Source organism: Macaca mulatta, chromosome 14, assembly GCF_049350105.2.
Source record: "Macaca mulatta isolate MMU2019108-1 chromosome 14, T2T-MMU8v2.0, whole genome shotgun sequence".
Classification (NCBI taxonomy): domain Eukaryota; kingdom Metazoa; phylum Chordata; class Mammalia; order Primates; family Cercopithecidae; genus Macaca; species Macaca mulatta.
The window spans coordinates 104,035,058-104,060,050 of NC_133419.1; the positions used below are offsets into that span (position 1 = coordinate 104,035,058).

Here is a 24,993-nt window from a genome sequence, read left to right on the forward strand (position 1 = left end):
GATTATATTGTAAATATGTTCAGATTTATTTAGGTATTCTGTTACATTTTAGGCTATGTCTTCCACTGAAGAAATCAAAGGCTTAATTTACACATTAGAACAAGTGTTACAGAATAAAAGCAGAACTAAGTATCATTGGATATTGTAAATCATATAAGAACATAATTCTTTCCCACTAGATCAAAAAGGCTTTAGAATTGTATGAACAGTTATGCCAGAGGATGGGAGTTGTTATTGTTGGTCCAAGTGGTGCTGGAAAATCAACCCTTTGGAGAATGTTAAGGGCCGCACTTTGTAAAATTGGCAAAGTAGTGAAACAATATACTATGAATCCCAAAGCTATGCCTCGATATCAATTATTAGGCCATATTGACATGGACACAAGAGAATGGTCTGATGGTGTTTTGACAAATAGTGCTCGTCAAGTGGTTCGGGAACCTCAAGGTTAGTCTCTATGTATACTTCTTTGTTTTACTTAGTAATTCTTAGATAATGATATAATTTGTCTATAATTCTGTCTTTATCAAGGCTTCTACATGACCATGAAGTCATAATTAAGTTATAATGTGTACGTTTGATATTTTACTTTGGAGGGGACCAAGAAATGCTATCATTTTCAGTTAAACTCTGTAACTATTTTTAATATAGTAGAAACTTAGAGTAAATTGGGTGAATTGTAATTCACAACTAGATTAATTTACTGAACGATTATAAAATCTTTACTGCATTTATATTATAATGCCTGAGAAATAAACAAGATGACAGATTTTTGTATGGGGTTAAAATTGATGTGTATGAACAGTATTAACTCATTAGTTTGAATAAAGTATTTTGAATACTTTTGAAAATTTAAGTGGTAAAACTGCAGATTTCCTGGTCTAAATTTGTTGACTTGGTTTTTTAAGAGAATTTTTGGCTGGAATCAGAGGAGATTCCCTACTTTTTGCCAGGTTATAATTTAATTAATAATTATTTTTCTAAGGCAGTAAGTGAAAGCATTGGAAGGGATTTTTCAATGTAGTCTTTTCTTTTTCTATATAATACCACATTAAGTAAAGGCCAGTTATTACCTTCATGTATTTCTCACACTTTTATCAGTGAAATTTTCCTCTTTGAATTGTTTCAAAGGTCCAAGTATAGTATTAACCACTCCCATTTTAGGAAAGATGGAAAAAAAAGGTTTAACCCTGGAAAGACTAGGTATACAATTGGTCACTACTTTTCCCCCTTTGAGGTCACCTTTTTATATGTCGAGAAAATTTGACAGTGGTGAACTTTTTATTTCTCATGCAAGGCACTGGAAATTGGATTTTTCTGTATTTTCTAAAAGATATACAACAGAGCAAGCCTTTGTACATTCTCATGACATAGTAGAAGACACAAGTCTGAAGAATATCTTGTGGGAATAAAAATACTTAAGCCTTGCATCTTTTTAAGTGAAATTGCCTATTTTTATGTTTATAGATAAAGTATTATTACATGATATATATCTGAGTCTTTGGCCAGCTAAGCCAGGATTGCCTGTGTGTTCTCCAGCATATTTACAGTACAAATTCATATGAAAATTAAGAATTGATTTAGTCTTTATTTTTAATTATTATCACAGCATCTATTTTTATTTTATCTCTGCTGTTTTGATTTGAATATAGATGTCAGCTCATGGATAATCTGTGATGGTGATATTGACCCTGAATGGATAGAGTCTCTGAATTCTGTTCTGGATGACAATCGGCTACTCACTATGCCCAGTGGAGAAAGGATTCAGTTTGGCCCAAATGTTAACTTTGTGTTTGAAACTCATGATTTAAGTTGTGCCTCACCAGCCACAATATCTAGAATGGGAATGATCTTTCTTAGGTAAGCCATAGATTATTTGTATACATTATATTAGAATATTCTTCTTTTATTATCCTGGCTTCATATTAAGTAAAGTAAGTGTGATGTGAATAACGAATAAATATTTTTCCCATTTATGATTAACTTCTTTTTTGTTAGATTTTCATTAATTCAGAGAGTTCCTGTTTTATTACAAAATTGAATTATTTTAGCAGTTTTAGTTATATCACAATTATGAAATAATTATTATTTTTGTTTAAATGAAACAGCAAGAAAATTTGTTCTCTTTATTATTTTGTTGAGGTATTTTGATTGAGTTCAGAGAAGTGAACATATTAATTATGAGCTAGAGGCTAATAATTTAAAGCTAAGTAGCAATATTTTAATTATAGAATTTAATTAATTTAATCTATTTAATTTTAGATTCATAGAATTTTAGGGCTAACTCAGGTTTTGTAGGTCCTGTGACCCAGTCTTTTCATTTTACAAATTGAATACCTCTTCACTTAATATTTTTTTCTTCTTGAGTATATTTGGAAGAGGCTTCAAGACTGAAAATGAATAATAAACCAATTTTAGATATCATGTAAAATAGTCACATACCAGAGCATGGATATTTGCACCAATTTTATTTTTGAAAATTAGTAATATCATAAGTAAGAAACTTTTATTTAACTTTTCCAATTGGTTATTTATCGTCCTGTATAGCATTTAATTTTTTTAGGACTATTTAAAGTCATTTTAGGTGTTGTATGACACATGAAAATGTAATAAAGTTGGTTCAAATCATGTTTTGAAATTATTTAGTTGCTTACTTCTTTGACAGTATTGTCGGAAACATTTACTTTAAATTAGCCAGAAACTTCAATTGATATTTTGAGGCATTATTAAACGATAATATAATTTTGGGTTTACAGCTTTCATAGCAGCATTGACACACAATTTATCGTATTTATTAGTTGTGTTCTTATAATCTTGTGAGAAAAATAGAATAAAGGTAAGTTTTTGGTTAAATTTTAAAGTACTTGTTAAATATTATATATATGGTATTAAACTATGCACCTTAGGAGAGAGAGAGCTGGAAACGAGTAAAACTAATGTTTATAGGGAGCTTACCTTTTTGGAAAATACTTGCACATAGAGGAGGGAAAATAAACCAACATTTATACAAGATGGAATATAAGTGAACTAAGCAGTAAGTAGAATACTATACATATTTAGCAGAAAAAAAGACCACATATTTCTGTAGAGGAGTTGAAAATCGTTGGTCAATCAGGTATTGTGAAAGGCATAATGAATGTATATGATTTCATGTAAAATACAAATACATATTAACTTTTTTGTTGCTATGTGTTCAGCTTATATCTTAGTTTTAGGCTTCATTTATTCCTTTAACAGATATTTGTTGAGCACTTGCTATGTGATAGGCCAAATGTGGACCTTTTAATACTGAAATGAATGTTATTATTAATGATGCTGGGACTGCTGGTATGAAGCAGGGTTGTGTTGGATAAACCAAGACATATAGTCTCATAGACATTGAGATAATACCATTGGTAAGAAACTCTTTATTCTGAAGGAGCTTACTTTGGGCTAATCTAATGTTATTTAATTGTTATCCTCTTTGATGTTTCAGGTTTTTTTTTCATATTAGACTGGATAGAAAATGTGAGAGCAGAGATTCAAGGCATCAGTGTCATTTGTTAATTGCTGTGAAACAATGGCAGAAGATACGAATAAATGACAAAAATCATGAGCTCTTGTCAATTCTATAATAATATAAATTATTTTTACTATAATTTTTTATAATTATGTAAGGTATAATTTTGAATAAGATGTGAATATTATTTCACCAATTGGATTTTGGTGAAATAATTGGATTTTGCCCAGATAATGATGTGCTTTGCTAAAGGATTTATAGTTTGCTTTAGGAAGATCTTTAAATTTTAATAGTGGCATGGGAATTTAGGTAGTTGGATTTTTGTAGGATGGAGAAAAAATATTTCTAAAGATGTGTATTACAGTTTAGATCAGTGCGTTTTAAACTCTAATGTGCATTTGAATCATTGAGGGATCTTACTAAAATGAAGATTTTTGCTTTAGTATGTCTGGAGAGGGATTTGGGATTTTACATTTCTAACAAACAGACTACTCTGAGTGGGAATGGTTTAGACCACTTTAGGCTATGTAGAGCCTATGTAGAGTAGGTTGTGTAGATATATAATTCTTACTTAGTTTATATTTATAATAAAATAGATGAAATTTGTTTTATAGAAAATGACATATATGTATATATACCTATATGCATGTGTGTTTGTATATTTATATCTGTGTGTTATATGTGATATTTGTGTATATACACACAGATATAACTGTTATTCACACATACACATAGTAAAGTAAAGCCACCTGTTGTATGCTAGCAGACAAAATATACATGTAGAATAATGTTTATTGGAGCAGAAATTTATTTTAAGGTAAATTGATAATTTCTTCCTAATAATTTATTTGTCTAATTCGTTTCAGTGATGAAGAGACAGATCTTAATTCTCTGATAAAATCTTGGTTGAGGAATCAGCCTGCCGAATATAGAAATAGTCTTGAAAATTGGATTGGAGATTATTTTGAAAAGGCTTTACAATGGGTTTTAAAGCAGGTAAATTAACCATAATATTTCATAATTAATCGAGGTGAGAAGTATGATTAAGAGTGATCCTTATTTTAACTGCCTTGTGGTAGAACTCTGCTGGAATGTGGGGGTGAGGTGAGAGGTGGATTTTGTCACTGTTACTCCTCTATATCTCTTAGCATAACTATTGTATCTCTTAGCATAACCTTTTATTGTATTAGTCTTAAAACATTTTACTTCTTTCATAATACTTCACACTGCTTACCTAAAAATCTTGATTACTAGAATGTCTTTCTAATTTTTACTAGCAAAACCATCTTGCTGCCACTTTTTTACTGATATGCCAATAAATACCTATATGTATGACATATGTATATATGATATATAGGTATTGATATACATATGTACACCTATATATACACACCTATATATACCAATAAATACCTATATGTGATATATATCCATGTATCCACATATATGCGATCTATATATCCATATATTCACATGTATGGATCTATAGATCCATATAGCCACATGTATGCGATCTATAGGTCCATATATCCACATGGATGCGATCTGTAGGTCCATATATCCACATGGATGCGATCTGTAGGTCCATATATCCCATATATCATGTGATATATGTATATATCACATGCACATGATATATGTATATATTACATGTATGTGGTATATGTATATATCGCATGTATATGGTATATGTATACATCATGTATGATATATATAAGGTTAAAAACAATATGAAGTTAACACTAAAGTAGAAAAGGGATGGTGAATTATTTGCAATTTATATTTAAAGAAAACATTGAACATCTAACATATGCGAAGCATAATACAAGAGAGACTTTGAGAGGTGAAGATTAACAAGATAATTCCTTTCCTTGAGAAGGGTTTATCTAATGGAGGAAAATGACATGCAAACAGATAATCACAATTCAGCAGGATGAAAAGAATATTGCTGTCATTTAGAAGAGGTTTAAAAGGAGATCACATTTGATTTTGAATTTGAAATGTGAAAAAAGTTTAGCATGCAAAGAAGACCATGGAAGGTGTTCAGATATTCTACATGTTTATGCCATTGCTTTTATGAAAAATGAAAACATATACAAAATAGAGGGTATAAATAGCAGTGAGTTTTTTGAAAGTATCTGATTGTGAATCTGAACTTGATTTAGAGGTCAATACTTTGGGATTGAACAAGATATAGAGAAATGATGGTTTGTTTTGGTTTTCTCAACCTTTTTCTTTCCTAACTTTGTAAGAATGAAAATGGAGGAATAGAGATTTGTGAGGAAGTGATGCAAGTGAGGTAGATTTTCCTGGAGGCCTAGGAAAGGGAACACTCCCATTAGCTGCTAGTCTGACTGAGCTGTCTCCTCCTTTGTGCTTCTGTAGCAACATACAGCATCTACCAACTGTATTATAATTGTCTGCTTACATTAAACTTTAAGCACCTTGAAGGCAAGGACCAAGCTTATCACACTCTTCATTGTGTCCCCAGAACCAAGTATGATGTTAAGAGATAGCAAATGAGTGATAGTATTGTGCTTAATTATATACCTGATGCCTGCATCGTGACACTTTTTCATTAGATATGTTATTTCATTAGTATAAAACATTCAGAGCCTAACAAAGCTTTCCAACGCAGACACTTTGAGGTAATCTGTTCATAGATTGTATTTATGTATATATAGGGGTTTGTGACTGTAGAAATGACAACACGATAAGATTATTAAATAATAGAGTGAATACCAAAGATTCGGTTAGGAAAAAAAAATGGCTTATGTTTTGAGGTCATATCGCTGTTTGTTTGTTTGTTTTATTTAAAGTGTTAAGGGTTCTTTTCTTTTTATCCTGTATTTTGTTCACCATGCACAGGTTCTGAGGTATACTACAATGAATTCTCTAGTCAAATGCTGAAATTGTATTTATAACTAGAACTTTGCTTTCTTCCTTTTTCTCTTCTTCAGCCTATGGGGTAAATCTTTGCTTTCTTTTATGAATTCAGCAAATAAGAAAATATAGAAGAAAATATGTACGTTTCCTTTATCTCACCTTTAAAATCTGGAACTCTTAGCATGAGTCTATCTAGATTTCTTTGTTTCTTCTCCCTTCTTCCTGCTCTTCCTGCTCTTCCTCCCATTTCTTCTTTCTCCCAAAAATATTTATTTTTTAAGCAGAGGGATCCTTTTAAAATATAAACTGGGTCATTTTACTCTATTATAAAAAACATATTAAAGACAAGGCAAATAAGGTTTTTACTCCTTACCATGTCTGATAAATTCTGCACTCTGGCCCTTGCCTATTTCTCTGACTTAAACACTGTTTCTTTGCTTACTTAGGCATAACTTCTTTTAGTTCCTTAACTGTGATGTTTTTCTTTGCATGTGCTATATTCTCTGCAAAAGCTTAGCCTTCAGTCTTAGCTTAAATGTCACCTGTTTTTAAAGAAGCTGTGAGCCATCAATCTGAGTTACTGTTTCTGACAATATTCTGTACTGCTGCCCTGTAGCTCTTACCACAATTTGTTAACCATTTCCTGTACTATGCTTGAGCTCCATGAACACAGGGACTCTGTTTATTCCAGCTTTTAACAAAACAAAACAAAAACAAACCTAGCACCACATACAGATCCTAATGCATGATTGGTTCTCAGTAAATATTTATGGAAAAACTGAGAGCCATTTTTTTCTTTAACTCTTTAACACTTATCAGGTGCCCCAGAGGGGCCTACAGATCAAACCATCTACACAGCACTTAAGTCCAGAAGTTCTATTTAAAAATTCTGTCAGAGAAAGCTCCATATGGTTTTTCATTTATGTCTGCTTTTTCTAACCTTTCTTTTCTAGTGCCATCAATCTAGCTCTTGCCTCTTGTTTTCTTTTTATCAGCAAGAGGAAATGAACATCTATTCTTTTTGGAACAATGCTCACTAACTTACCTTTGTAAAAAAATTTCTTCAGGTTTAGGAAGTAAATAAACCATGTATCTATTTGAGGACTGTAGCACTGATAGCTAGAAATACACAATTGTACTTTCAATTTTCAAAGTGTATACAAAAATTAAATGAAATCCAAACTTTCTACAGTTTGAATAGTGGAGTGAGTTTAAAAATGGTTATTGAAAAGATGTGTGAACATCAGTCTGTATGGTTCTGTGTTTACTGGTTAATCTTCGCCTTTTGTCTGTCTGTATCATGGATTTTAATCAACAGAACGACTATGTGGTAGAAACAAGTTTGGTTGGGACTGTGATGAATGGTTTGTCACATCTACATGGTTGCAGAGATCATGACGAATTTATTATTAATCTCATAAGGGGACTTGGTGGAAATCTGAATATGAAATCACGTTTGGAATTTACCAAAGAGGTAATGCATATTTATAGCCTGTATTTAGTCAAAACTTTAACTTTTCATTAACTCTTACCTGCCAAAATACAATAATTTGTAACTATAAGATATGGAACATTTAAAATTTGAAATTATGTATTCAATTGAGTAATAATGTATTTATATGTGTGTATATATATATTCTTCTTTGAGTTATTTTATGATGTTTGATGATATTCTTAACATTTTATAAAATAATGTTTAATAAGTTAAAAGTTTGGACCATATATTTAAGTTAGACATTTTTGAACCTACTTGTCTATATTAATACTTATTTCATTCATTTAAAGTGTTAGAATAGTTTAGTTTTTGTCATCCTTATAACCAGAGCAGTTTTAGGAATTAGAAATACTAGGACGAATTAATTATTAATAAATATATTCTTTAATATATGTTAAAGTTGTATTACAGCCTAGTTGTTTATAAAGCTGAATTCTAAATAATAAGGGATTTTTTTTTCCTTTTGGCCTCTACTGAGATTACTGGATATTTACTCCTTTGGGTTGGCTCTAACATTATTTTTCAGTCTTTTTTCTCATTTTGCTGCTTCTTTGTTGGTGTCACCTACTGCTTTCTCTATTCCGTTTCCCTTTCTGTGACTGTCCTGTTGCCTCTGTTGCCAGATGCTTTTCATTGTTACCACTCAGTGCCATACTATATGCTGCTTTTAAGCACATACTCTCTTGTCAAAGTTCAGAATAAATGTATTGAAGAGTAGCATTAAGGGCTAACTCTGCTTTATATCTGCGTAGATAACAGTTTTCAGTATTAAAAAGAAGAATAGCAGGTGGAGAGCCGTGGTAGTGACACTGTAATGGACAGTACTAGAATATGGTAGAAATGAAGGGCTTTAGGATTTCTGCATTCTGTAATTTGTGATTTAATGTTAATAAGAACTCCATTAAAATGGAGTATATTTATACCTTAGTGTATAAATAAATATCCAGTAAGTCATTATCTCCTATATATACTTTAATTTACTTGCACAAATGATCATTTAGATAAAAAAAATTTGAGATAAAATGTTACATTAATGATAAAATGGGTATAGTGTATATAAACTTTTCTTGGAACTAAGATGATTTACTTTTGGGATATTTACTTGGAATATATCCCAAGAATATCTTGGAATATATCCCAAGAATGTCACACACTCTGGAGTATGTGAAAACTTATCACAATTTTTTCCTCTTAAGGTTTTTCACTGGGCACGAGAATCTCCTCCAGACTTTCACAAACCAATGGATACCTACTATGACTCTACCAGAGGTCGGTTAGCAACATATGCGCTTAAGAAGCCAGAAAACTTGACTGCTGATGATTTCAGTAATGGCTTAACTCTTCCAGTCATTCAGACTCCTGACATGCAACGAAGTCTAGATTATTTCAAACCATGGTTAAGTTCTAATACTAAACAGCCCTTCATTCTAGTAGGACCAGAAGGATGTGGCAAAGGGTAAGAAAAATATTGGCAAAGGTATATGTTGTGGATTTACTCCTGCCACCCCTAATTGATTTAATGGCTTTTGTTATGTTTCTTTTGGTTAAAGTAGCATTTACATTTTCATGGAAGATTCATTTTCTTTTCATTACTTGTAAAAATAAGAACTATGGGGAATAGCGTGTCCTTTTCTTTGCCAGATTATGTGATTTCTACTGGAAAGACAGCAATCTGAGAAGATACTCTTAAAAATAATCCATCCATATAATACAGCAAAAAAAAAAAAAAAAGAAAAAAAAAAGAATACCTTATTCTTTTTGGAATAAGGAATACTTAATGGAATACTCACATACCATTTGCTTTAGTTATAAAATTTTAAATTTGTAGTTAGATTTGTATGTAAAAGTAGCTTTTAATTCAGTGGAATTCAGCCTAGTTTAGTGCATATGGAGCATAGTCTCCTGAAATAAAGGAAACATGGTTTATTATTTTCATATTTCTAGTGGGGGAGTAGTAATTTCAAAAATTGTATAAAATCATAGTAATTTTTTTTAAACTCATAGAACTTAAAATCTTTCCTTCAACTGTGGGGAAACAGGGTTGGTATATTTAATATATACTTTATCAAACTAGATTAATTGTGAGAACTTTGATTTTTTTTTGGCTGAAAACAGTCCTCACAATGCCTTAAAACATGAATTTATGTTATTTAGACTAGAAAATAGTCTGAAAGTTAGAAAGTTACTTTGATAGTTATGGAAGCCATATCTATATTTACCATTTTCCCTATCATTATACACATTTTAGAAACTGAAATATTTATGAGACAGACATTTCTTATTAAGTATAAAATGTACTTTGTTGATTGCATTTTTATCAAAGTCAGATGTCATGCTTTTTTCGTAGGATGCTGCTCAGGTATGCATTTTCACAACTCCGATCCACTCAAATTGCTACAGTTCATTGTAGCGCACAAACCACTTCTCGACATCTCCTGCAGAAACTGAGCCAGACTTGTATGGTAATCAGTACTAATACTGGTCGTGTATACAGACCAAAAGACTGTGAAAGACTTGTTCTGTACTTAAAAGATATCAACCTACCCAAACTTGATAAATGGGGGACCAGTACTTTGGTAGCTTTCCTACAGCAGGTAAGTCATATCGCTTGAAGTGTTTTAATCTGATTGGAAACAATTTAATTTTATTCACTTTTCTTAGAAAATATGCATTCTTCATTTGGGGCCAGTTTTATCTAGCATTTGTCATGGAAATTAAACTCCTGAAATATTTCAGTCTTGTTCCAGTTCTTCTATGATTTTCCTTTCTTTAGAAGTTATATTACGTCAAGATGATATATGACAGGGAGAATAGAAACAACCTTCACTCTACATCTATTACTTGTCTTTTATTCCTAAAACAAGGAAGAAAACAAAAGCTGGACCTGGTAGTGGAGTTGGAGAAATTTTTGCTTCATGGTTTAAAGTATGCATTCTTCTGACAGCGGTTAGACTTGGTCATGTTTTTTTTCTGGCTGCTTTAACCCATTATTCTCCATTTTTGCCTGTGTAAGGATTTGAGATCACATATCCTGAATCAGTGTGGAATATATTTTTCTTTATGTTATTTATATCACATTGGAAACTTTAAATTCTTAGAGTTTATTATGATATAGGTCCAAATTTAGGCTTATTATGTAACTGCAGAATATGATAAAATATTTACAGAAAAAAACCACATTTTCTCTCATATTTTTCCTGATACTTTCATTTTCTAGGCTAATTGCTACTCGATTTATAATATCAATGGATTTTAGTGTTTATTAGAGAGAAAAGCATTTTAAACACTAGGATAATTTAGCTAACATTCATAGAACACAGAGATTTGAACAGTATTTTTTTCAGTGATATAATAATTTCAGATACCTTTTAATCTTAAATTCTTGAGTTAGGTAGATAATGATTGCATTTAGAAACAATTGAAACTTTAGGCAAAAACATCCTTTATCACGATTAGGAAATCTTAGGCATAAAATGTTTAAAGTATATTTATTTTCAAATAGGTATTGACATATCAAGGATTTTATGATGAAAATTTGGAATGGGTTGGTCTAGAAAATATTCAAATTGTGGCTTCTATGTCAGCTGGAGGAAGACTGGGAAGACATAAACTTACTACCAGATTTACTTCCATTGTTCGTCTTTGTTCTATAGAGTATGTATCTTTGTGTTTCAAATTTTTTTTATTTGGGAAGATATCATATAGTTGAATTTTATTAAAAGTATTATAGTAATACTTTAAAATTTAGAATATAAAGATGGTCAAAGTTAAGCTCTGATATCTTTTCCTCCCCTTCTCAAAATATAGGCAATAATTTCAGATGATATAAACTTTAATCAAAGTATCTTATTTATGAGACATATAACAGGAAATAAAACAAGACTGTTTTGTGTAGCCTGTGTTCCAAAATGTCAGTCTCAGGAATCTGAATGGTGGATTTTAGATTTAAATATTTTATGCAGTTCATAAAACAAAAATACTATCAAATTTATGAAGACAACAAAAGGAGAATTTGAATCTGAACAAGGGAGAATTAGGTCATTTTAATGGCTGGTGGCATCACTGCTAATCATCTCCATGGTCCGTAATTGTTACAGAGACAATGGCAGTATCTCCTCTGTTTATATTTAATATACATTATATTATATTACAAATATTTGAATATGACAAAACCTTATGTGTATACTTTCGTGCTAATTGTACTCCATCAATTAACTTTTTTTTTCTAGAAATGTTCCTGCTGCCAGTTAAACCATACTGAAATATATTTTGGTTTGGTAGAAAGGGGTTGATTTTATTTGTTGTATTAGTTTTACTTTTATGGTTCTGAGGTGGATTAATGCCCTGTGTACAGGCCTTGTGTAATTCAAAAATGCTTTTCAAAGGAAAAATTTCCTTTTGGTCTTTTCTAAAGATCAGTGTTTTGTAAACAATTATGTTTTAACATAATTTCTTGGGCGTTCTCTAACACCTTCTGGTAGTTGACAATGGATATTTCAGGATATAATTTGGTTGAAATGAGAATGGATGGGGGCAATGAGCCTAGTCTTAGCCCCTGGGTAAGCTTTGGAGATATGTAGGTCTCAGAGCAGCACAGTTTGAAAATCACTGCTGTAACTTAACATTGAAATATTAATTTGAAATATTGATTTATTTCAGCTTTCTTCTTATATGCCCCCTTTTTTTTAGTTACCCAGAAAGAGAGCAGTTACAAACGATTTATGGAGCATATTTGGAACCAGTTCTACATAAAAATCTGAAGAATCATTCTATTTGGGGTTCTTCATCAAAAATTAATCTTTTAGCAGGATCTATGGTACAAGTGTATGAACAGGTAGATATGCATCTAAATTGTAGCTTTCATGTCTATTAGTATCATTCCTAAAGGTCTACTTTTAATTCTGACCTCTGTGTCGATACCCAGGCTTTACTTTCCTGTTTATTAGACTTTTCTAGTAGAGAGTAACTCTATGAAGACAGGTGCTGTGTGTGCCTTATTCGCTGTTGTATCCATGGCACAATTTCTAATAGGCACCCAATGTTTGTTGAATGAATGAATTTGTGGTGGATGGTTATTCTGCTGTCAGCTCAAATTTAGCATATTTAGAATTGAGTTTATCTGCTTTCCCAAAACAGATCTTCTTCCTGACTTCTATCAGTTTGTGTCTTCCAGGCTTCAAACCGGCCAGTAGTAGTCTTTGATGTTTCTTTTTTTCTTCCTGACTGGGAGGAAATGTCTAAAGTATTCTCCCTAGATAAAATGGGGAAGATAGTTGAAAGTAGGCATTGAGGATGCACAAAACATTTGTTGAGCACCTTTTCTTGCCAGTGGTAGTCCTAGGGATGTAAAGATGACTTAGTTTCTTTTTACTGAAAGTTCACAGTCCAATGAGGGACTGAGTCATATAAATAAACGATTAATACAGTGTAATAAAGGTAGCAGTAATGGTATGTCTAACTTACAGAGATAGCACAGAGGAGGAGTAAATAACTTTGTTGTATGCGGTAGTTGTTAAGGAGGAGGTAAAGTTTGATCTGAGTTTTGAAAAGTTAATAGAAATTCACCAAGTAGCTGGAGGTGAAAGAATGTCTTCTTAGATAAAGGGAATAGCATGTACAAGTTATGGACATGCTTATGGAAGATGCTTTTTATAATATTGGAGTAGAAGTGGGGATAGATAAGTTTGAAAGCAAGAAATTCCTTTTTTTTAAAAAAATAAAGATGTTAGGTAATCAAGATCAGAATAAGAGTAATGGCTCTGTCCATAGAGAGGAAGGGACAGGCTTTTTACTGGTTGGTTGTATATTGAAGAGAGATACTTTGATTTGTTCAGTGACTTCTTGAACATAAATTGTTTTAATGGTTCCCAGCATTAAAAAAATGGGTCTTACCTAGACCTGCGAGTACTTTGGAATTGCTACCATCATATTTAAAGGTTAGATTTGTTTTTATTGAATTCTCATGTTCAGCAGGGCTTTTTAGTCTTTTTTTTTTTTTTATGGCCATCTGTTGAAGCCTATGAACCCTGCTTAGAATATGTGTGTGTGTGTGTGTGTGTGTGTGTATATATATATATATATATATAGTTTTTTTTTTTTTTTTTTCTTGAGACGAAGTCTCGCTTTGTTGCCCAGGTTGGAGTGCAGTGGCACGATCTCAGCTCACTGCAACCTCCACCTCCTTGGTTCAAGTGATTCTTCTGCCTTAGCCTCCCGAGTAGCTGCGACTACAAGCGTGTGCCACCACACCTGGCCAATTTTTGTATTTTTAGTAGAGACGGGCTTTCACCATCTTGGCCAGGCTGGTCTTGAATTCCTGACCTCATGATCTGCCCGCCTCAGCCTCTGAAAGTGCTGGGATTACAGGCATGAGCCCCTGCGCCTGGCCAGAATAATGTTTTTAAGTGTATAAAATATAAAGATAATGAAGTCAATTATATTGAAATCCAGTTCCATCTACAGGTAGAAATTAGTATTCCTCTGAGTCTAAGGAGACTGACAAATTTATAACATGATTATATATTTAAGACAGTAGAAAGATTGTTTACTGTATTTTCTTTTTCAGGTGCGAGCCAAATTTACAGTTGATGATTATAGTCACTATTTCTTTACTCCTTGCATTCTTACCCAATGGGTTCTTGGCTTATTTAGATATGATTTAGAAGGAGGTGAGTTTTGCTGGTGTTTATCTGTGTGTGTGTGTGTGTGTGTGCATGCACATTTATTCTGTAGATTGTATTTGTAATAGATAAATGAGTATTATATCACAAATTATATTATTAAATAGAAATATTATTATTAAAATTATTATATTTCTTCTTCCAAACTATATATGATTGTCATTATTAAAACTTCCTTTTGGGAAAAATGAAATCATTATATTTGAGGCAAAGTGTATTTAGTATGCTTTCTGGAATTGTTTTTATTGAACAACTAGAGATGATAGTATTTAATGTTACCTTTAAGTAATCACAAACATGTACCGAGTAATTAACAAAATGAATTTTAACTTTTTTTCCTTTATTCCATTTATCTGATGCCAAAATTACGGTATGTAGATGCCTGCTATTTCTTTCTAATATTATGTTAAACAGATTATTTAAAAATCATTATATTACAATTAAATAAAATTTTGCCTTTTCTAGGATCCTCAAACCATCCACTAGATTATGTGTTAGAAATTGTAGCATATGAAGCGCGGCGCTTATTTCGTGACAAAATTGTTGGTGCAAAGGAACTTCATTTATTTGACATCATTTTAACATCAGTGTTTCAAGGAGATTGGGGCTCAGACGTATTAGACAATATGTCAGGTAATGTAATAGAGCTTATGCAAATATATAACTGTTACAAGGATTTCAGAAATATTTTTCTTACCCATAGCATGATTTTATAGGTCTAAACAAATAAACATTTTGAATAATTTTAATATTATTTTTTCCATAAGGTACTCTTCAGTCTTTTTTGCTGGATTTCAGTAATCATGTTTTAAACAAAATATAATGGCAGTAATTTTTTTCTTAGAAAAAAGGAGTTCAGGCCATACTGTTTTACGTTGGCAATGCAAGATTATTTTAATAAAAGTTTTTTTTTTTTTTTGAAAAACAGTTACATGTATATAAAACCTGAAGATCATTGGGAAAATTCATATTTGATTGTAATGACCTTTTGCCTAAGAGCAATGGCCATTCTTATTCCTGTCACTACCTATAATGCCATTAGCGTAGAACTTACATATGCTTGTTACTATCTTCATCTATTGTTATTGTAAAGAAAGCATAATACCATTCAGTCAAAGCTGCTGTGTTGCATTTGCAATGATTACTGTTTAATAACCACTTTGCATTTTGAAAACTACTGTGGGAGTAATGTATGTAATATGCAAGTCATCCTTGTGAAGAGGGTCTTTTGTTAAAAGAAGATTACAATATGGAAATATTTCCTAATAAAACTGTTGTCAGGCCACAAAATGTGCTTAGTTTTTCAGAGGATAAAGCTAGGCTTCAAAAATATTTTATATAATAAATATATTTTATACAATTACTTTTAATGGCAAAACCACAGTTACTTCTGCACCAACGTATACATTTGGTATATTGTACATTTCTAGATTTGATATTGGTCTGAGATCCATGAGTACCTATCCTAAAGGGAACTTTGAAGGTGGGAAAGATGTTTAAATTGACAGAAGGAATTTTTCTAGGTGCTCCTGAGTTTTTGAATCAGGAAATGGGTTCAAGAGAAACTTCAAGAAGGATGAAATGCTGAGAGAAGTCTGATCATATTAATAGTTCAGAATTTGCTTGACTTAGAGTGATGGTTTATGTCATTACGAGCTGTAGCTTGCATGGCTTAGTGTGGAGAGGCTTAGGTTCTTAAATGGTGCCATCTTTCTCTGTCTGAAAATTGAGTCAGTAGTGTCTCTTTTTGCAAAGAGAGTGGCAAATCCTTTGGGCATAAGATAGTATTGGCACCTAATTCGGTATCTGAATCCTCTGAAAAGATTAGTATCTTTCAGAGTCTCCTATGTAAGACTCAATAAATAAAATATGTCTTTTTTTTTTTGGTATTTTTCTCTTCAGTGAAGGGTTTTCTTTTTTCTTCTTTTTGAGACAGAGTTTCATTCTTGTTGCCCAGTCTGGAGTGCAATAGCCCGATCTCAGCCCACTGCACCCTCCGCCTCCCAGGTTCAAGTGATTTTCCTGCCTCAGCCTCCTGAGTAGCTGGTATTACAGGCATGTGCCACCATTCCCAACTAATTTTGTGTATTTTTTAGTAGAGATGGGGCTTCTCCATGTTGGTCAGGCTGGTCTCGAACTCCCAACCTCAGGTGATATGCCCACCTTGGTCTCCCAAAGTACTGGGATTACAGGTGTAAGCCACCACACCAGTCGGGTTTTCTTTTTAAAAAATACAGGTTTGACATATGTTAGATCTAGTCATATAGGATTTTCACATATTGAAAGATTAGCTTATTAAGAAAAATTTAATCTTGGAGGCGTGAAAATAAACTAGCTACATTCTTATCCTTAAGAAGATTGTAATCTAATGACAGAAACAGATATAAAAATCTTTGCTTACAATGATAACTATTGCTAGTGTGATTAGATACCACAAATGTTTGTGGAAGTAGATGGTTAAAATGATAATTACAGTGGAGTATAGAACGTTTTATAATTAATATAACTTTCCTGAATATGTTTGAGATAAATGCTGGATAGTAGGGTTCTAGAAGAGGTGGAGAATAATTCTGCTTTGAGGAAGTTACTTGGAACCGTTTTTTAAGGCTGGTCAATTGAAGCAGTGGGAGTAAAATTTTTTAAATTCAATTTTTTATTTTTGAGATAATTACAGAGTCACATGCAGTTATAAATATTAATACAGAGAGAACACATCTACCTTTTACCTGGTTTCCCTCAATGGTAATATCTGGCCAAATTATAGCACAGCATCACAGCCAGGATATTGACATTAATACAGTTTAGATACAGAACAGTTATATCACCACAGGATCTATAATGTTACCCTTTTGTAGCCAAACTCACTTCTGTCCTATCTCCTGGAAACTACTAATCTGTTGTTTCTTTAATTTTGTGATTTCAAGAAAGTTATCTTGACTCAACCTATTTCTCTGGAGATACATGCCAATTGTTTTGTTTTGATAGTTCATTTCTTTTTATTGCTTTTTATTCCGTCATATGAATACACCACCATTTCTTTAACCCTTTATCTATTGAGAGACATCTGGGTTGTTTTCAGTTTTTGGCTATTAGGAATGAAGCTGCTATGAATATTCCTGTACAGGTTGTTGTGTGAACATAGATTTTCGTTTTTCTGGAATAAATGATCAGGAATGCAATTGCAGGATTGTGTGGTACTTGCATGCTCAGTTTTTTAAGCAACTAAGAGGCTGTTTTTTATAGAGATATTGTTCCTCATCATTGCCAGCATTTGATGGTGTTACTATTTTGTATTTTAGCCATTCATGTAAGCGTATATATGTCATGGTGGCTTTAATTTGCATTTTGCTAATGGCTAGTGAAGTTGAACGTCTTTTTGTGTAATATTTGCTGTCTGTATGTCCTCTTTGGTAGAATGTCTTCATGTCTTTTATCCATTTTCTAATCAGAATTTTTTTTTTTTTTTTTTTTTTTGATGCAGAGTCTCGCTGTTTCCCAGGCTGGAGTGCGGTGGTGCACCTCTGCTCACTGCAAACTCCACCTCCCGGGCTCAAGCGACTCTTGTGCCTCAGCCTCCTGAGTAGCTGGGATTACAGGCATGCACAACTTCGCCCAGCTAGATTTTGTATTTTTAATGGAGATGCAGTTTCATCATGTTGGGTAGGCTGGTTTTGAACTCCTGACCTCAGATGATCCGCCTGCCTCGGCCTTCCAAAGTGCTGGGATTATAGGCGTGAGCCACTGCAGCCGGCAATTGGTTTGTTACTGTTGAGTTTTGAGAATATGTACATATTAGAGATACCAGTCCTTTATTGGATATATGGTTTGCAAATGTATTCTCCCTCTCAATAGGCTTGTCTCTTCATCCCCTTAACAGGGTCTTTCACAGATTAAAAAGTTTTTATATAATTTTGTGAAGCCTAACCTATCATTTTTCATCATAAGGGTGTGTTGATGTCAAGTTTAAGGAGTCTGTCTAGTTGTAGATCCTGAAGATTTTCTCCTATGTTTTCCCTAAAAGTTTATAGTTTTATGCTTTACATTTGAGTCAGTGGTCCATTGTGAGTCAATTTCTGTATAGGGAATGAGACTTAGGTCAGGGTTTATTTTTCTGCCTGTGGATGTTTATTTGCTCGAGCATCATTTGTTGAGAAGGCTATCTTTCTGCCTGAATAGATTTTGCAGTTTTGTCAAAAATTGGTAACATGGGTCTATTTCTGGATTCTCCATTGATTTATGTATCTGTCCTTCTGCCAGTACCACACTGTCTTGATTAGCTACTATGTAAGTTGTGAAACTGGTTTAGACTGATTCCTTTAACTTTAGACTTCTTTCTCAAAATTGTTTTAGATATTTCTGTTTCTTTGTCTTTTCATATAGATTTTAGAATAATATTTTATGAATGTATAAACAATGTTGCTGAGATTCTGATAGGAATTGCTTAAATCTGTATATTGGTTTGGGGAGAATTGACATCTTTTCTCTGTTGAGTCTTCCCATTTTCTCCATTTATCTAATCCCTCTATTTATTTAGATCTTTGCTTTCTTTCATCAGTGTTGTGTAGTTTTTAGCATTCAAGTATTATACATGTTATGTTAGATTTATACCTAACCTATACCTAAGTTTTAAATTTGTTAAAACAATTGTAAGTGCTCAAATTGTGTTTTAAAGGATGAATATAGTAAGTGAAGGATATTCCAGACAAGGGAAAAGCAATGTGCAAAGAAACAGAGGCTTAAGAAAACTAGAGTATATAGTGCAGAGAGAGGTAGAAGATTCAAGCAATCAGTGAAGCCAGATTGTAGAGGGCCGTCATTAGGAGTTTGGTGTTTTGTTTTAGGAAGTGGAAAGCTATATGTGATATTGCGGTGGTGTGGCACAATCAGGTTTTGTTTTTGTATGTGTTACCCTAGTACTAGTGAAGATGTACTTGAGGGGGGAGAAACTTATAGCAGGGATACAAGGTAAGAGGCTACTGCAATAGTCCAAGTGAGAAATGATGAGATGTGAGGATAATAGTTCAGTTTTGTACATGTGCTTGAATGTTTGCAATCTTTTTTCATGTCTTTTGGAAATCTACATAGAGTTGATCATTTATGAGGGTAGGAATCATGTTTGTCTTACGCAATACTTAGGCAGAGAGTACCTTGTTTAAACAACAGATACTCAATAGGTAAATATTTAGTGAATGAATGCATGAATTATATGTCTGTTAAGCAACTGGAAATATGGGACTAGCCTAGAACATAGGAGTTTTGCCTAAAGATAAGTAGTAGGTGAGTTTTTGGTGTATAAATAGTTGATAATTTAACTGACAAAAAGGATTAAATGATTCGGGGAGAATTTTTAGAATTAAAAGATTAAAAGACTGAAATTGGACCCCAGGGAATATCAGTATAGAAGGGATAAAGCAGAAAACTGAAAAGGACTGGTAGTTGTGGTGTGATAAGTAGGGTTATATAGATGCAAGTGCAAAAGAAGAGGTGCACAAAGGTCATGTTGGGATAATGACTGCAAAGAAGGTTTAGATTTGAAGATTGTGACTGTATTATTGTTCCCAAATAAGAGTTTTAGTGTAGTAGCCTGTACAGATAGAAAATAATGTAAAAAATGTGATGGTGAAAGTAGGGAGAACCTGAAGTCGGTTGGGTCTAGGGAAGGTAAGGTTGCTATTTTAGGGGAATGTAGAACCGAGCATGTGACAAGAATGGTTGGTGGAACAGTCTCCCAGAAGAGTTGGGAAGGAAAAAGTTCAATAGAATGGTGAATAGACTTTCCTTGTATGGTAACAGGAACCCTGCTATAGGTGGATTTAAGGGAAGTTTGGGAGATTTTTGTTTTCTAATTAAAATTTGGTTAGTTTTTTTTTAAGCATTAGGGCTCTTTTTGGTGTTAATACATCCATGTCCTTTCTCAAGGAGAGTTTTGAGATTGTTTTATTTGCTAATTTTATGTGAACTATTTTAACTTACAAATTTTACGTAGATTCTGAAGAAGAAGAAGGAAAATGGGACAAACTGAGAGTAGACAGCGGGGAGTAGTAGGAGAAAGGTAGAAGGAAACCAGTTCATTTCAGGAGAAAGAAGTGAGGGGACAGAATATAGACTCATGGTGCCATCCATCTCTTTTCAGGTAGAGTTTGATATTGCAATTGAAGTTCTTTGTATTTCTTTTCTATTTATTTATTTTTTTGAGGTAAATCTCACTCTGTTGCCCATGCAGTGGTGCAATCATGGCCATGGCAGCCTTAAACTCCTGGGCTCAAGTGATCCTCCTGCCTTAGCTTCCCAAGTAGGTGAGACCACAGGTGCATGCCACCACACCTGGCTAATTTTTAAATTTTTTATAGAGATGGAGTCTTGCTATGTTGTCTAAGCTGGCCTTGACCTCCTGGGCTGAAGTGATCCTCCTGCCTTGGCCTCTGAAAGTGCTGGTATTATAGGTGTGGGCCACCTTGCCTGACTCAGTCATTGTATTTCACCTGGTTTTATTGACCTGACAATGTACCCTTTAAAGTATTTTGCCTTTGCCCTTCTGGAGATGATCTTATTTGGATTAATTAACTTAAAAATTGTTTAGTAAGCAATGTATTTGTTGAAGTCTCATTACGAGTAATGCATATAAAACAAAAATATCGTTTATTTCTACAGATAGTTTCTATGTTACATGGGGAGCTCGGCATAATTCAGGAGCAAGGGCAGCCCCAGGACAACCATTACCTCCACATGGAAAACCACTTGGAAAACTAAACTCTACTGATCTCAAGGATGTTATTAAAAAGGTATAATATGAATCATGAATTGGAACTGGGATTTGGTCATTATAGTCTTTTAAAAATGTTTATTATAAAGATTTTGAGGGCATGAATATGATAGATTGTAGAACAGGCAAAGCTGGTTCTTATCTTTTGAAATCTAGTCCATCATGGCAGGTGTAACGAGATGCACATGTACTTACATAGATATGTGTAAAATTGCTAAGATACATTTTGGGCAAAGGTATGTTGGAAGTATTAATGAGGTTTAATGTTAATCAGGAAATTACTCTGGAGCAGTAGTTGTCAAACTTTAGAGAGCATTAGAGTCATGTAGAGATTAGAAAATATGCAGATTCCTGGGTCTCATCCTCTTAAGTGTCAGATTCACTAGGTGACCCAGACAGTCCAGATGTCTAACAGGCTCCCAGATGATGTTGATGCTGCTGGTCCACTGAAACTTTGAGTAGCACTATCCTAGAGAGTTTCTTTCTCTTTTAAAGTTTAGTTATAATCAAGAAGAAGAAACAGTATTGCAAATGATTGCTTTAAAAATTAATATTTATATTGAATGTTAGTGTGGATTTTATATCAGGAAACGTTTTTTCATGATCTGGTAAACTGATTCGCCTGGAATGGATGTTGCAAAGTTTTGAAGCATTGAAAGTTGTTAAGCATGTAAAGTCTAATTTTCCTTTCTCCCTTCCTGCACTTTATCAGGTGGTCCCTGGCAGAGTATGGTACCTGTGTTAGCTTTTGATTCATTCCCAAGCAATGCGAAAGAACAAACATTCACAAAAGATTTTTTAGGCACTAGGTTTCTAGAGTGTGGGGATTTTTTTCATGGTCTACGCACACTGATTCATAACAAAACTAATAAAATTTGAGCAATTTTAAAGTTCTATAATTAACCTGCTATCTCATGCTGCTTTTTACTAGTGTAGTAGTGACCAAAACTAACTGATTTTCACGGACCTTGAACTTGTTTGACGTGAGTTTTTCCTTAGAGAGTGCCAATTTATTTATCCGGGATTGCTGGATGTATAAAATATTGAGTGTGAGATGATATGTAGTCACTTCACCTTTTTTCTTGAATGTATCAAAAATATAATATTTTAACCTAGATAAGTAATATTTGTATTTTGTAGTTAGGGCTTACGTTAACTATAAAATATTCTGATTTTTTTCAAAGGGTCTTATTCATTATGGACGAGATAACCAGAATTTAGACATTTTACTCTTCCACGAAGTCTTGGAGTATATGTCTAGGATAGATAGAGTGCTGAGTTTCCCTGGAGGTTCACTTCTATTAGCAGGACGCAGTGGTGTAGGTCGTCGGACCATCACTTCTTTAGTCAGTCACATGCATGGAGCGGTCCTGTTTTCTCCAAAGATTTCCAGAGGATATGAACTGAAGCAGTTCAAAAATGATCTCAAACATGTGAGTTGCCCACTCTCTTTTGCTTTATTTGGTTTTAAATTACATTGGTTATTATTCTAAACATCTTTAAAGACCTTTAATTCTCTGTTATACAACATAGTCTTTATTTTAATTTAGATTATTTTTTCCATGATTATTAGAAAATCATATTTTTATCTATAGACAGGAAAGAGAATACTATTAGAATTTCTAGGACCCAGATACTCCAGGTTGTGGGATGTTAGACAGACATGAATGATAAACAGAAGGATGGCATTTACACAGGAAATGTGTGGGTAGAGATAAAAATGATCTACTTGTTTGTAAAATAATTAGTATTTGCTTAGGGGTTGGATTTACTTTCCAAATTATATGGCTAAAGTTTGATTTTTAATTACTGAAATAGAAATAAATGAATAAATAAACACACGATACTGGCATACTTTACATACAAAATGTTAATTTTTAACTGCACCAAAAATACATAAAGGGCGCTAAAAAGTATTTTCTTATTTTGCAGGTGCTGCATCTTGCAGGAATTGAAGCACAACAGGTAGTTTTACTTCTTGAGGATTACCAGTTTGTACATCCTACGTTTTTGGAGATGATCAATAGCCTTTTATCCTCTGGCAAGTGACTAGTTTCTTTTCAAAGAAAATGAAAATAATGGCATAAAAATTATCCAAGTAAAATTATCTTGTGCAAAATTTACTTTGTTTTGGAGAACGTTTGGCATAGTTCTTACTTAGGAGACATGGTGTTAAACATGCTCATGGCAGGAAAATTGAGAGACTCCATTTTTATAAAATCAATAATTTAAGACATAAAAATTGTTAGAGTATTGGTGAATATTCAGAAAAATTGACTCTTACATATACTTTTGCTGGGTTATTATTTGGTATAACCTTTGGGAGAATTATCAGCTAGTACTTATTAAAAGCTGTGCCATACTCTTTGATGTACCATTCTATTATCTGTAGGAATTTAACCCACAGAAATGAAAGAACTAGTATGCAAGAAAATAGGTAGTATAATTTATTATCACAAACATTTGATAGAACCTTCCTATCAGTAGTGGCATGGTTGTATAACTATATAATAGTATGGCCTTAGTATGGATATATGAATATACGTATACTCCAGATATATGAAATTCCACATAATTCTACACATTAGTGCCCCCATTTCATGTGTCTGGAATATAGCTGCATTCATTAACCTGGAAAAATGCACATTCTCCTTCTTCAGTTGGATATTACAAATCAAGTAATAAGTAATATTATTTATTTATTTAGAGACAGAGTCTTGCTCTGTCGCCAGGCTGGAGTGCAGTGACACGATCTCGGCTCACTGCAACCTCCCCCTCCCAGGTTCAAGTGATACTCCTGCCTCAGCCACTTGAGTAGCTGGGATTACAGACATGCACCACCACACCCGGCAAATTTTTATAATTTTAGTAGGGTCAGGGTTTCACCATGTTGGCCAGGCTGGTCTGGAACTCCTGACTTCAGGCAATCCTCCTGCCTTGGCCTCCCAAAGTGCGGGGATTACAGGTGTGAGCCAGTAATCCTGTTTTTTAAAAGAAGAAATTAAAATTATTTGTAAGAAAAAAAGGAACTTATAAGTACTTTAAGTATGCATCTATAATATAGAAAAATACCACTTGAAAGAGGACTATCTTAATACAAATACTCTCTAGAAATTTATGGCTAAGTGGGCTCTCTATGTATCTGGAATTCTATGGATTGTAGAGATATTTATTGTTTTGTTTTCAAGATTTCTATGGTTTAAAGTCTTGTTTTTCCTCTGAGATATAACATGAAGCACTGTCCATTTATATTCCTCAGCATTTCTCACCCCTAATTGCACATAGAATCACTTGGATAATTAAAAACAACAACAACAACTAAAAACAAATTCTTTGCTACTACCCTAAGCCCATTAAATTAAAATCTCTGGGGTAGGGTGGGAGTATCATTTGGCTATTGTGACTCCCTAATTGAGTCCCTGCAACCTGAACTAAGAACTGTTGCTACTCTTCTGCTGTGGCTCTGTCCGCAGCAAACTGTGGTACTCTCCTGTTGTCTGTGGTGTTACCTGACCTTTTTGGTGTTTTCCTGGGGAGGATACTTGTGAATTCCTGTATTTCTTCCTTTTTTTTTTTTTTTTAAGAATTTATTAAATTTGTTAGAATCTTTCTATGAGTAATCACTGTCAGTGATTGGGAGGAAGTAGCTTAGTTTTAAACCTGGATCAAGAGT

The 24,993-nt window shown here is 33.1% G+C and overlaps 1 protein-coding gene across 3 annotated transcripts in view; it reads left to right on the forward strand.

Moving 5' to 3' along the window:
- DYNC2H1 (dynein cytoplasmic 2 heavy chain 1) overlaps window positions 1–24,993 on the forward strand; it is a 353,142-nt gene that overhangs the window by 62,305 nt on the left and 265,844 nt on the right. For all 3 annotated transcript variants that reach the window (XR_013404270.1, XM_015115562.3, XM_015115564.3), the window contains exons 38-50: window positions 180–444; window positions 1,650–1,857; window positions 4,363–4,492; window positions 7,701–7,856; window positions 9,074–9,333; window positions 10,225–10,471; window positions 11,380–11,531; window positions 12,567–12,711; window positions 14,443–14,545; window positions 15,023–15,190; window positions 21,209–21,339; window positions 22,505–22,753; window positions 23,253–23,361. Coding sequence is in view for 2 of the 3 variants with exons in the window: in XM_015115562.3 (XP_014971048.2) it covers window positions 180–444; window positions 1,650–1,857; window positions 4,363–4,492; window positions 7,701–7,856; window positions 9,074–9,333; window positions 10,225–10,471; window positions 11,380–11,531; window positions 12,567–12,711; window positions 14,443–14,545; window positions 15,023–15,190; window positions 21,209–21,339; window positions 22,505–22,753; window positions 23,253–23,361 (2,323 nt within the window). In the remaining variant the exon portion in view is untranslated. The remainder of the gene's footprint in view (window positions 1–179; window positions 445–1,649; window positions 1,858–4,362; window positions 4,493–7,700; window positions 7,857–9,073; window positions 9,334–10,224; window positions 10,472–11,379; window positions 11,532–12,566; window positions 12,712–14,442; window positions 14,546–15,022; window positions 15,191–21,208; window positions 21,340–22,504; window positions 22,754–23,252; window positions 23,362–24,993) is intronic.